The 14,611-nt window shown below is 39.1% G+C and overlaps 1 protein-coding gene across 1 annotated transcript; it reads right to left on the bottom strand.

The window, feature by feature from the left end:
• Positions 1-3,614: 3,614 nt before the first annotated feature.
• On the bottom strand, positions 3,615-12,204 carry gpr185b (G protein-coupled receptor 185 b). The gene is made up of 2 exons (XM_087790091.1): positions 12,061-12,204; positions 3,615-11,206 (listed from the first exon to the last, which is right to left on the bottom strand). The coding sequence occupies exon 2, from the start codon at positions 11,202-11,204 to the stop codon at positions 10,137-10,139; it is 1,068 nt and encodes a 355-aa protein (XP_087646217.1). The 5' UTR covers positions 11,205-11,206; positions 12,061-12,204; the 3' UTR covers positions 3,615-10,136.
• Positions 12,205-14,611: the final 2,407 nt, after the last annotated feature.

Raw genomic sequence — 14,611 nt, forward strand, 5'->3', positions numbered from 1 at the left:
CAAAAGTGTTTTGTCCATTGTGTTATTGGTCCTGACCAGACAGCTTGTATTCATTTTGGAGAAGCATTCGTTCACAAACGAGCTAGACACTTTGTTAGCACTTCTTTAGCATGTATGCTAATAATCAATCAGTGTCAAATATTTGCTGTAACATTAAATGAATACCAATCTACACACTCTGTTTTTATACTACTTATAATGTTAAGGAAGTCCATTGAAGTTATTATTTTTTACTTTTTTACAATTTTCGAAAACTCCATAAACTTGTTTAAACAATTAAGTGATAATTTCAATTAGAATGTTTGACTAGCACTATTAAAACATGTTTGTTTTTTTGTGTCTTTTTTCTATGTCTTTCATTTAATGTATTTATAATAATTTATATATTAATGAATTTACAAATGTGTTTTATATTTAAATATTTTAATCCAATTTATTTTTGTTCCGTTGTTTTTATTCAGAGCTATGTCATGTTCAGGACTCTGGGAGAACAGGTCATGTATTGGTTGAATAGATAAGGGTTAGTGCTTGATTTTTATTTATTGTGTTTTTTGTGCCATTTTCATATTAGAAACAAAAACTAAACACTATATTACACTATGCTAATACCTAAACTTTTAATCAATTGTTATTTTTTAATATTTGATGTTGCTAAGTGTACCAAAACAAAAACAAAATTACCGCTTATAATTGCATTAATAAAAAATTCTGTTTCTGATTCTAAAAGGTTAAAATGGGACTTTTTTTTCAACAAATCATGTTAATTTAATAATAAAACTGTTCTTTATTGTCTTATTTATAGTCTTTATTGATGTAAAGATGAAACTGAGAATGTGTCATTGTTTTCTGAGCCCACTAGAGGGCAGTGTCTGCTCTTTGGCTTTGCATTACTAGATGAAGATAACATTATTTTTTGTTAAATTCATACAATGAGGACAAGTCTTCCGCTCTGGTTGTTGACTGTCCTGCTATTAAAGGTTACAATTGTTCGTCTACTTCATCAAAGTCAAGGAAGAATAATTCAAGTCGAACTTTACTGACCTTTATTGAAGGAAGTTTGGATGCTGGTGGTGCCTTGAAGAGCACAGATGGTGACTCAGCAGAGAGAAGATAGTCAAATGTTGAGGATAATCTGTATGAAGCTGTGTGTCAAACCGAGAAAGGTTTTGTGTCATTGATTTTAAGTATTTCCACTGCATCTAAATTTAGTCTCCAGCTAATTTAGGAGAGGATGTGTTCACGATATGCTTGATCTGACTGACGTACACGATGACTCATGCAGTCTTTAAGAGAAACTGCTTCCTCTGCAGGAGACGAGTAGAACTCTGGTCCATGGAACATTTACCAGCGCTATTTTTATATAATCGTGGAGTTGACCTGAGCCGTTTTATCACTGCATAGACATTGTCACTTCTGTTGCTACGGAAACAGGAAGTAGAATTTCCCAAGCTTCAGCCATCTTTACTGACTTGGATTTTCTGGTCTGTGTGTAGCAGCCCCTCAGTGTCAACCGGTGTCTGTCAAGAGTCCTCTTGGTAAAGCTGTCAGATCAGAGGTGGGTTGTAGGATTCTAATAATGTGTTTTTATGAAGACACATTTTTTATACACTCAACAATTATCTCAACCCGTATCAGTCCAAATACAAATGTTCAGATGAGACTTGGAACAAAAATGTTTAAGACCCAACCAACTTTCTTCAACTAAAAACTCTAGCATACCATGGCCTAGTGATGTGTTGATGAGGCCTAATGAAAATGCAACTGTATCATGATACAGTGTCTTCATTTTGAAAGGCCACTAGATGGCACTGCTTTTTTATCTTCGGCTTTGATCTACTAATACAATGAAACCTGGAATGAGTTACCAAACTTAGGAGTGCCATCTATTGGTCTTTCAAAATGAAGATACTGCATTATGATGACTCATTAGCTGTTTCATGAGGCCTCATCAACATGGCAGAAAACTACTTTTAAGTTTTAAGTAAACTTTTCTTCTTCTTATTGATGCCTTTTTGTATTTTTGTTGTTATTGTTGCTTTCTCATTCCTCAGTCGATGGATCCTGCCAATGCTGGTGATCTGTGTAACCTTTTTAAAAGCACCGTTAACAAAACAAACTGCACCAGCTAGACTCATGAGTCACTCAGAGATAGCCAGAGGTTTCTGGGAAATTGGGGTTGACTGAGTCAGAGGAAACCATCAGTAATAATGGCAGGAACAACAGGGACACGTCAGATTGACAAACTTATAGCTCTCGAGGTGTGTGTGTTGGGTTTTGAGCGTGTGTGTGACTCGGAAAAAAACATTTGGAGAAATCAACCAGTCTGTGTTCTTGTGTTTTGAATGAAGGTGATTTGCTGCAGAAGAAGAGAAAGAGTGGGCCTAGCTTTCAACAATAAGGAGGGCGAGTTGAAGTTGAGTTTATTTGATAATGACTTAGAAAGATGAGGTGCGTGTCGTAGCTGCGTCTGCATTTTCCACCTCCTGTTTCTACCTCATGGTCGTGTCTCTGAGTAGTGGAGGCAGCTGTACGTCACTGCTGTGGGTTTGTATAACACCATGGTGAAGTGACACACGTTACTTCTTGAGTAGTCACGTACATGCTATCACCACACTAGACCGCATCTTCGATACATCACAGTACACAAAGAGAAGCTCTTCCATCAGGAATCCCAACAAATGAATCGTTCTTGACACCAACAAATGTGGAGAGGCTTTCATTAGCAAGTGAGCCTCCAGCTCTTTTCTACATCACAAGTTGCATGCATTTACTTCTTTATGTTTTCCATTGTTATGAACATTTTGTGAGTGTAATCTGGTGATAAGAATTACACTACAGGGGATATGATACTATACATTGTGATGTATTGTAATATTGTAGGAACAATGATATACAGTATTTGAAGTAGCTGGATTGAACTGTTCATTTTGCTCCTGAGGACGCATTGACTGCTGCCACCTAGCGGCCGGAAGTTTAATTGCAACATAAACTGCGTGAATATTTGCATGTTAATTGTAAAAAATACAATTGTTTTATTTTACACAACTATAAACCATAAAACTATGGTAACACAAATATGATTTTCAAAAATCATATATAAATATATACTTTAATATTGATACAGTGCTGTCGAATTTTGATACAGTATTATGGAATATTAAGAATATCACAATATACAACTATATGGATATTTTGTAACAACTCTGTTATTGTTTTTTATTTATCATAATATATGAATAATCATTTTTGATGTAATAGTCTTTATTCCTTAACCATCTGACAGTGAACAATAATGGCTTGTCTTGCTCTGCATACCCCTAAAACAATACCATATCATGTATCTTGGAATATCATGTCACAGGACTGTAAATGGCATACAGAATCTCCTTTGCTCCTGGTGACATTTTAAATATATAACAGGGGTGTTTATTGCTCTTATCTTCTACAACTGGAGCTATTTAATAATTCATCTTTTTATTTTCTTCTCTAGCTTTTCCTCAGCACTTCACTGACCTGTGATATTGACTCACACAAGCACAACGCTCCCACACGGATCACACAAAGTCAGGCAAACGCCCACAATCATGTTAATCCAAACAAAAACACATTAGAACTTTTTTTCTTTCTTGTTTATTTGGCAAATTCTTCACATTTTTATCATTGTTTTTCTTTTATTGTTTTAAATCTGTTCACATATTTACAATAGTAAAAATAAATCTTTCTTTTCAAGGTTGTACATTCGACATTTACAAGTGCAATGTGTAACGTCCATCTCTGTAAAGTGCATTTTAATCATTACCCAGCATTTCAGAACATAAAAGAACATTAAAGCACAGAACAAAATCATGATTAAGGACACCGTATTAGGTCTCTGACATCACAGTATCGTTACCCAATAACAGCCTCACATAGAGGATGTTCAACCTGTGACACGTGTGCTACTGTCGCTTGCACTGACCTACGTTATTGATGAAGAAAAACTAAACTCCTGAAGGCAATACCTGGTCCAAATATTAGCTCTGTAATGGTTTTTTCATCTTGATTGACAATCTCTGGTAGCCTTGAGGAAGTTGCGTTCTGCATTACAGCAAACTCGACCTGCTAACAATCACTCATGGTTAGCTTGTCTTGCAGATTCACTTCAGAATCCACCTTAAAACCCTGCAAAAACTTGTGCTAATGAATCAAAATATTTAAAAAAACAGAGGTAGAAACAAGAAAATGGTGATGTGCGCTTGTGCATGATAAAAGTGTGGTCTTCGCCAGCTGTTGGTCTTTTTAGTGTTTTAGTTTTAATTTTATTGTACTTCAGAATAATTAAATATTTGTCTGTCAAATTATAATTATTCTTATTTAGGTCACGTTAGGTTAACCTAACCTAAATAAGAATAATTATAATTTGACAGACAAATATTTATGCTGTGATTCAATAGTATTTAAAAGAAAGGAATGGTTTGGTGAGCAGTAAAACCCTAGTGTATTCTCATATAGTTCTCATTATGATGTGTGCAGAGATGTTTGATAACAAAAGAGCTATAACAACCAACGAAAAATAAAGAGAGGGTTGTAGCATTGAAAAAAAGATTTGGTATGAATCTGCCACTACATGAGGGGTGGAAGTTTTAAAAAACAAAGCAGACGGAGGAATGTCTTTGAAATGTCCTGCTCTCTTAGGCACGACTCAGACGATGTGACGTCACTGGAAACCTGACTCTGTGACGTACAACACACCCACACACTGCTCTGTTTCCCCAAATCTTCACGGACATCTTGTTCTTTTTGGAAAGAAGATCACGGCGCTGCTCGGCCTTACAGTAAATGACTGATAAAACATGCGAGTACATCAAATTATAACAAATTATTAAAAAATACAAGTTACTTGAAAAAAACAAACACATTTAATCCCTTTCTTCTCCACAAATAATCACTTTAGGAAGAACACAGAAGAGCAAAACACACACAGACTCACACCAGAAATCACGACCTGTAACTCATGCCCTGATAAACATTACAAAAATATACATTTCTGTACAGCACTTCATAAGAAAATAACTCACTTGTACAGATTTTTAGGATACAGTGGCCGGGAAAACCACCATGTTTACAGTAAGTAAGTAAGTAATATTTGTAGAGCGCTTTTCTAGACCACGGACAAGTATTGTTCAGTACAATTGGCTGGGACACACACACACAGTGAGTGGTCGAGGTCCACTCTTGCCCCGGGGAACTGTTGAGCTGTGGCAATATTCACAGATGAATTTTGTTAATTGTCAAAAACTCCACCATGGATGGAAATGCCAGACAGGACGACAGGAAAGTGATGTATGCTCTCTGAACTCCAGAGATGTTTACTGACCTCCGAGTGAGAGGTTCTGTATTTCAATCGTCTTACTTGTGATTTTACTTGGATGTAGAAATACAGAGTCAGCAATGGTTGAGATGAACATTTCCAAAAGGGAAAAACACCAGTTCTATAACAACAGTTTCTCCAGTTATATATATATATATTTTTTTTAAATATAATCTATATATTTTAACAGTGGCAGGCCATCAGGGCGAGCAAGGCCTTCTCTGCTGGCCTAAACATAATCAGAAAATAAATTGATTACATTTTTTATTGTTTATTTTTCATAAATATGTATTAAATTATTCCTCATAGTCTTTTCTCTTCATTTCATTTCTTTCCTCTTGCTTGCGCAAGTTGCGCACTGCTTCCAGTATTGTACGGTCATGTGAGAGCTTTCATCAATCATATTTGAGCCTTCAGTCGTTTCAGAAGTGGCCCTTGAACATTGAAATGAACGGCAGCCAAAGTATTGTGTTAACCAATCAGATTCGAGTTAGCAACACAATGTCAGCGCTTTGGAAGCTACATGCGTAACAGCTTCCACAACGTTGGACGCGTTGAGTGCGTTGAACACGTGACACGTTCATGTCCTCTGATTGGATAGCACTGAGACTAGTCACATGGAGCTGAAACGATGATTTGAGTTAATTTAACTGTTTGTTTTTTAACACACAATGGCTGAAGAGCTTGATCTGGTCGCAGATATACTTGCAAAGACATTTTCAAGAAGGATATTTCAAGAAAAGCTGGACGTTGTTAAGAAAGTTATGCTAACTCCGAGACGAGTCTTTCACGAGTTTCAAATGATTGAGTTATTTCCTCCATGAACTACGTGAGTAAATGCATTTTTTTCTTAATAAGGTTGCGCTTTATGAGATCAATAGTGGTGCTTGTGTGTGTGTGTCGCTTTAGCGTGTGTTTGTGTGAGTTTTTTTTTTTTGGGGGGGGGGTGATGCAGAGTATGTCGTTGCCATGGAAACTACACAGACTGTAGTTGGAGTGATATTTTGATGATGTTGTGTTCATTTGATGATAAACGTCTTATTGACCTATAACAGTACACGCTCAGATCCCTGTGGTGTATAAAGAACCTTAAATAGTTATTGAGACGTGGATTCATTCCAACGTGCGCCACTGAAGGCCTATGTATGAAATGCACGGCCCGCCACTGTATTTTAAGAAAGACTTCAGTTAATAACGTGTTAATTCAATGATGTCCATTTGATGAGGCCTCATTAAACAGCATCAACTGTATCATGATACATTTTCTTCATTTTGAATGGCCAATAGATGGCACTCTCTGCTTTAAAATGTACAGCTCTGATCTACTGACTCAATCAAACCTGGCATCATTTTCAAACAGCTAGTTGCTTTTTAATCTTTTATCACAAAGCATAATGACACAGTTGAGACGTTATCACGAAGCCTCATCAACCCATTACCAGATCCCGGTTTTTAATGAATTTGTAGATTAGAGCTAAAGATTATAAAACACAGAAGTCCCATCTAGTGGCCTTTTGAAAATTGAAGACACTGTATCTTAATACAGCTGTTTCATGAGATCTCATCATAACATCACTATTACACACCATGAAACAGGAGGTTGTAATTACGGCCTCAATGTTTCACAACTGCTTTTAAACCTTTTGGGTGTGGCTATCTAGCATCATGACCTTGAAACAGGAAACACAACAGACTTTGATCTAAAGTGTTCTATTTTTGAATCTGCCTTCATTGCCACCACTTTAATTCCCAAATCAATAGCAGTCCACATTAGCCTGTCAACTGAATGAATATGTTATGCGATTAAAATGGATGACAATTTTAGGAGCTTGATTCTGTTAATTCCTTGTATTGGCTCATGATTTTTTACCCACAACAAGATTTGCTGACACTTGCTAGATTCTAAATTATTGGTTGTAGAAATCTGATCGTATCCAAGAAATAAGAAGTGATTCAGATGTTGGGACTGGTCTCAATCCATTTGGTCCCTGCGTCACCATCTGGCGTCTCCAAATACGGGCCACTTAGTAAATGTCACGCATCATTGTGCATACCGGAGAACTGTGACCCAGTAGCATTTGAATTTAATTCCTGCATGAAATGGATTTATTTAGCTCTCAGAGTTTGATTAGTTTTGCCTGTCGCTGCTGGTTATTCATGACCCCACACTGTGTGGAACTTCACCAAGCGTGCCAGAAGAAGAAATAAACTCCATCTATTTCCGATTTCCGGCTTTAGATAATAAACTGGGAGCATTGCCCCTTGTGAGGGAAGAAAATCTTTCAGACCTGGCAGGTGACCAACAAAAAGCAGGAGGAGGGAAAGAAGTGAGAGAGGGAGGTTTGAAACCAGGCTCAATACAGACAACTTTCTCATTGCAACATATGGGTGCTAATATCAGTCTGATGCCGAAGAACATCTGGTTTAAAAATGTTAGTAGAGCATCAGATGTCCTACATATAATAGAAGTGACCTTCCATTCAGTTTTTTGGTTCTCAGATGGTAACCTCCACAACAAACACTGTTATTGCCAAGAGGTCCTTTAAGGGCAAGAAATTAAAATCTAAATTCCTCGACAGAAAATAGATTAATAACCTGCCATGTGTTCAATTTTATTTGAATATTAATATTAACATATTATATAATATATTTTCCCAAAGCTAGAATCATTTTAATTTCCTGATACACACAATGAAAAGGACTTAGGATCTAGACTGATATGGAATCTCAAGAAAGCACACGAGTATTTTCGAACTCGGAATTGTGGGCATACTATGCCCAAGCAAATCTAGCAGAGAGTAGCTGCAGTAGTCTTCGTATAGTCAATTTAGGAAGCATCAGGGTTCATTAGGCAATAGAATCATCATTAACCTTAAATCAATTTGAAATCATGCTAACAAACGTTAAGCAATTAGCCATGTTATCTTATGCTTGCTTGACAGCAGTGGGAGTCTGTTAGTGAAATTTAGAGAGATTAATGATCATTGTTAGAAATGTTTCATGGATCAATAGATGTATTTACGTTTGAAAATTGAGTGTTCAATACAACATTCAACTAAAAAAGGGGCTTTGATTGATTGCTTACATAGGGTTTTGGACAGCAGCTTCTTCATGATAATAATTTAAATTTCAATGGAGTGCATCAGCGAATTCTCTCTCAAATCCTTCACTACAGCTATTTATACCTCTTATCTACTTCAGAACAATTCTCAGCGCTATCATTATGGGATGCTATTAGCATTACACCGGATCTACGTAACTGAACGCTCTTACAGTAGGGAAATAACTTCATCTTGATGAGGTGTGAGGGACTTGACCTGAGGTGGTGCTTAAGTGTGCCTCGGCTGACGTTTCTATTTCACGCCACTTCACCCCACATCGCTTGCTTCGCATAAACCCACAAGCCTTCAGAGAGCCACAGGGCTCCTTAAAGGCTTTGTGTGTGAGTTTGTGAGAGTGCGTCTGCAGTGAAATCCGCTGACGTCAACGGATGGAAAAAGTGGAATGTAGACTATGTGGCGTCATGGATATTCGTTTGCGTATTAAATTCATAACCAAGATTATGTAAGGGAGGGAAACACTATCCTGAACATGTAAACAGAACCCAATCAGAAAAGTTTGTTGACAGAACTTGTAGTCTAAAGTCCAAAAATTCTTGTATTAAAATATCTTGTCAATATGCATCTGCTCTGTGTAATGGATAATCAATTATACTACTATACTTAAGAGGTTTGATTGTCTCTAAATTAATTTTAAAAAAAACGCTAATTCAACATGTAAACGCTGATGCAGGTAAGTTCCAAAGCAAATGCATTAAGATAATACGGGAATAAAATGTGTTCTATGCAATATGTTTACTGTCTCTCCCTCTTTTGGCCACAGATGATTTGAGAAAGAATTAGTAAACCCTTGAAAAGGAGGTTGATGCTAGAGATGGGCAAAATCTGTGTCCAACCATCAGATAAGTAGTGAATCAAATACTTGTAAATTCATTTCTGTGTTTATGTTTGTTTTTTAAATTGAGACTCCGATGACAATCTCCCTTCATAGAAAAGATAATTTCTGGAGCAGCACAGCTGAAGCGCTGTCCTTGGTCCTGTAGCTTCAGTCTCAGAACAGCAAACAGGTTTTCTCGAAACACAATTCATTAGACCGAGGATATTCCTCTGCAAACAGGTTAAGTTTGGGCCAAACAACATATATCCTGGGCTTTCAATTGTGTGACTAGCTTTGGGAAAATTACCAATTTTGCTCGCAGCATGATTAAAAGTGACTACAATATTTTAATTTCACCTCAGCATTGACCTAAAGACAACTATACATTCTTTTCAATCTGGATACAAATCAAAACACAGAAACCAAAAAACATGTTGACTGGGATAATTTTAGATAATTTAAATTGTATTATGGTTTATAATGAGCTCATCTTTATCTATTTTAGGAGTTTTTCACTCTGTAATTGCATAACTACAAAGTAATGCCAGTTTGACCATCATCATTGCTACTATTGAAGCTCACTTCATGGTTTTTGAAGTTGGTCAAGTGGACAAATAACACAGAAATGAAAGGTTACCTTTGTCAAGGGATTTTGCAGTTGGTTTCAAACTTAGGCAGGGCATGATCTTCAGAAAGGAACAGGTGTTCACCTCTGGCACACCAACCCTGATAAAAGAGGGGACATTGGAGTACCCTCCAATCTATTAAACATAGTAGATTTGAGGGCTCTTCTTGCACTCTTCTTCTCCAACAATGCTGATTCCAAAGGAAGCATTACCCGACTCAATTGCTACACATCGCTGGACGTCCTGGGTCTGAATGAGAGGCTGGAGGGAACACATCCACAGCACGCCATCCAGAGTGACTTTTGGATGTCTGGGTTCCGGAACGCATAGATCACAGGGTTTATTACGGACCAGGAGGTGGCGGGGAGAACCGTGGCATAGGTGTATATAACAGGGTAGCTGTAGTCGGCCACAATGGAGTACATGGCGAATGGGAGCCAGCACGCCCCGAAGGCACACAAGATGGCCGAGAGCGTGGAGACACCTTTGGTGGTGGAGATGGCCACAAACTGGTGCTGTACCGCAATTTGCTGGGCATGGCGAAAGGCGATTTTGCAGATTTGGAGATAGAGCTGCATTATGAGAGCAAAGACCAGGAGGAAGGTGACCGCCAGTGCCACGGCATTGTTCTTGGTGACGGGTCGACAGATGCTGCACGTAGACTCATCCTCTAGACAGTTCCAGCCAAGCGCCGGCAACAAGCCTAGCAAGAAGCAGGACACCCAGATGAAGACTACCATGATATATGTAAAAGTCACCGTCCTCTCTGTGTGGTAGGTCAGAGCGTTGTATAACGACAAATAGCGATCCACAGTGATGGCAAGGATATTGAGGACGGACGCTGAGAATGATGAGATTAGCAGTCCTACGGACAACAGCGTCACAAATTCTACAGAGCTGTCAATCAAGTAGGTGAAAACAAAGTTCAAAATGAGGCCCAGGCCGGCCATGAGATCTGCCACAGCTAGTGATCCGATCAAGATAAACATAGGTGCGCGTAGTGTTGGCGTGTAGAACAGCACGGCGATCACTAAAGCATTCTCGCAAGAGATCAGCGTCCCTGTTACGCACAGCGCAATGTCCCAGGGGCTGACCTCCTGGACCCCCAGAGCAGTGGTGGCCGGATTCAGATCAGGGGTCAGAGTTCGTACCACTGGTTCTGAAGAGGAGTTGGACAGTTCCTCTGAGAGGTTCCATGAGGTGGAAGAGTCCAAGGGGTCTAGGGGGGAGGAGTAGTTGAAGCTGCCTCCACCACCACTGACGGCGGCTGCTGCGGCGAGGGTTAGGATCATAGCTAAAGGGGGAAAAGGGGAGGAAAAAGAAAGAAATAAGCAAAGCTGTTATAAAGGGAAGTTGAAAATAGATGAAATGCAGGAGGCAAGAACAAAGTGTCCCCCAAAAAATGAGATAAAGTAGATTGAATGTACAGTTAAGTATCTGAGAAATGTGGCAAAGACCGTCTAGTAAGGAGTCTGTTGTCTATAAGAGGAACTCCTCTTCTTAAATTCACTCGTTCATCCCCCCAGTCACTCATTCATGAAAACAATCACTTGACACACGTTCACATCACCGATGGCTCCCACGCACCACACCGATGCCCACAATCCAATACGCTCCGTGGAAACACGAAGACTCACGATTTCAGATTCACACAAACATCAACATCTCGCTCGGCTGGTGAGTGGACGTGAAACACGCACGATCACACGCACAGAGAAGAGAACATCCTACCAAGAGCGCTCACACAGAAGTTCCTCTTCACAGTCAAAAGCATATTTGCGCACGATTCTATTTTTAGAGTCTCTAAAAATGGTGCATGACGTCCTGGGGCCCGGTCGATACCGTCCTGCTCACCGGTGGCGTGGCGTGCGTGGACGCGTGCCCGGACATGCATTGATAAAGAGCCACACGCACGAGGGACAGAGAATCATCCAGCAGGCTAATTTTAGCTCGAGCAGCCAAAATGGCAGTGAGCGCGCCAAAAAAAAAAAGGTTAAGCTCCATTCACAAAAAAGAAAAATCCTGCTCACGCCCCCTCCTCTCGCAGCCCTCCCACCCTCTCTTCCCCTCTTTCTTTTGAGGGAGAAGGTCACAGCAAACTCATGAAGGACTGCTTAATGTCTGCCAACAGAGAAGAAAAGACAGTACCTGCTTGGGTTGAGCTGCAGCGCTGACAGAAGGATGGAGAAGAAGGGATGGCGGGGGTGGGAGAGGGACCACTGATGGAGAGTCTCCCTCTGGTTTCTACTCCCGTGCTGCGGACTCCTCTCGGGCTCGTCCTCTCCTCCTTAAGTCTCTTCCTCGGTGTGCTCCGGTCCTTCCTCGCTGGGCATCATGGCTCTCAGCCTTCTGTCGGCGGCTCCGGGCGCGCGCTGCATCATCGGCCCCTCATTGGACTCCCGTGTCATCCTCGCGCTCTGACGTCACACTCACGGCTCCTCCAGACCCCCCCCCGTCATCGTGGTCGCTGTGAATCACTGGAACATTCACCTTCACCGGAGGATGAGAGCGCTTCAGTGGGCGTTATTGATGTTGTCCATACTGTCTGGATTTACTATATATTGTATAACTTGTTTCATCTTTTCAACTTTTTCATGATCACGCATTAATGATGTGACTAATCGTGACTTCAGAGACGTTCTTCAGCATTTTCTGACTCATCCTGCGTCGACACTATCATCATATTTAGTTCATGACGTTGAGGCTAGAAAGGTACAACAAATACAAAATAAAAGACAAACACTACACATAATACAAATAATAATAATAAATGGAAAGAAAGTAATAAAATCCTAATACATTAACAATAATACATTAAAGTACACAAGCATGAATGATGTAAAAATATTCAAACCACAATATACATTTGTACACATGCACACACAACAGAAGTACAAGGGGGGAGTTGAAAACATTCTTTAACAACTTTAGATAACATTTGAATGAAAGATCTAAAGTGATCTTATCTATTTGTTTACGTTACCATCATTTAAACAAAACTGTCCTGAAAGTTGCTTTAGCAATATTTTTATATGTTTATGATTATAGACTCCTAGGGAATTATGTAATCTTTGCATGGTGTGAGAATTAATGAGATATTTTATGTCAATATGTTATATTCAGATGATATAAACTCATAAACACGCACATGCATATTAAGCATTCCCTGACCAATTACAAAAGAGTAGCTTGTTGTCATAGGTCGGACAATAGTATTATTTATTCTGGATTAGAAAATGTAAATATTGCTCCAATATTATTTTGCATAAAGCCTCTATAGGGCATCTTTAATAATGAATGGGAGATGGAATGTTAACAATTTTATAAAATTGCTTTATAATTTTAAGTATTTTTAATGAATTGCAACATTACAAACCATTTCATTTAGAAACTAATAGGATGATTCAGAACATTTGCATGATATACATTTCTTTTTTTTAATTATTTTTATCATTCCTAAATGTCACTAGCAATGCCAGTGTAGCTGGTCTATGTCCACAAGTTCCTGATCCATACTGATCCATTCACAGGCATGAACCAGCCCAAATGATTGAGGACTAAATATGATGCTTATCATCAGAAGTAGAATTCCTCACAGTGCTTAATAGCACACTCAGCCTTTCCTCATCTCTAAATCATCTAATAATGGTTCAATTTTGTTTGGAAGAATAATCAGACGTGTCTCTGAAATTATTGATGATGCACTACCGTGTCTCACGCCGCTCCCTCTGGTTATGCAACCTGGCGTGCAGCATATGTGGAGCCACCACTGCCGCACTTACTGCCACGTGTAGAGCACCGGCCGTCACTCTTGGTGAGCAGAAGCATGTTTAGATGCATGGAGACACACCTAACTGCTGGCCTCCATTTGTGACCCACATATAAATGTCTTCAGGGGGAATGTGAAGAGAGAAAAAAGCCATATTGAAAATCCTATTAGTTTCTGATGAATATTTCAAGTCATCATATTTGGACAGATGTTAGGTAAGACAGTGTTGCTCCGCCCAGGAAGATCTCATACAATTGTGACCATCTGACATTTTTTTAGTTAGACAAAAATCTAACTATCTTATCTTAACACTCTCAGGTATTTGCTTTGACGTCAATTACCAACCTGGTTTGGAATCTGTGATTTAAGATTATGTGCAATTCTATGATACATGATATCTATCCGAGACCGATTTATTGGTTTTATCATTTACTTGATGAAGAAACTCACAACAATCTCAATTCTGTAGACAATAGCTTTTCTAGAGACTATTTCAGAAAAAACAGCACAAATAGCGGTTGTGAAATAACTCTGCTTCCTCCATGGAGGGCCACATGTCACCAATCATTTTTCCTGACCAACCGCCAATGAATGTCCCATCTTTATGATGTTTGTAAATCTATTAAATACATTCTCGTTATTAAGGTGCTCATTCAAGGCAGGAATGTCAGCTCCTGAGCAGACATGCACACATATCTACCAAATCCTTGTCTCGCTTTTTATCTCCTTGCAAAAGCCTCAAACCCAAAGTGAAGACGGACCTCAGTTTTCCTCTGAACCTGAAGCATGTGTGCTAGCGCGCCCCTCCTCTCCGCAGGAATGAGTCTTTCCTTGTGTATGAATCATTCTACACCAGTGGAATACAGATGAAATGTGTGTGTGTGTGTTTTCATTGATGACTTCATTCATCTTTCCAGCAAAGCACCATGG

This window comes from Callionymus lyra, chromosome 4, assembly GCF_982586985.1.
Source record: "Callionymus lyra chromosome 4, fCalLyr1.hap1.1, whole genome shotgun sequence".
NCBI classification, from domain to species: Eukaryota; Metazoa; Chordata; class Actinopteri; order Syngnathiformes; family Callionymidae; genus Callionymus; species Callionymus lyra.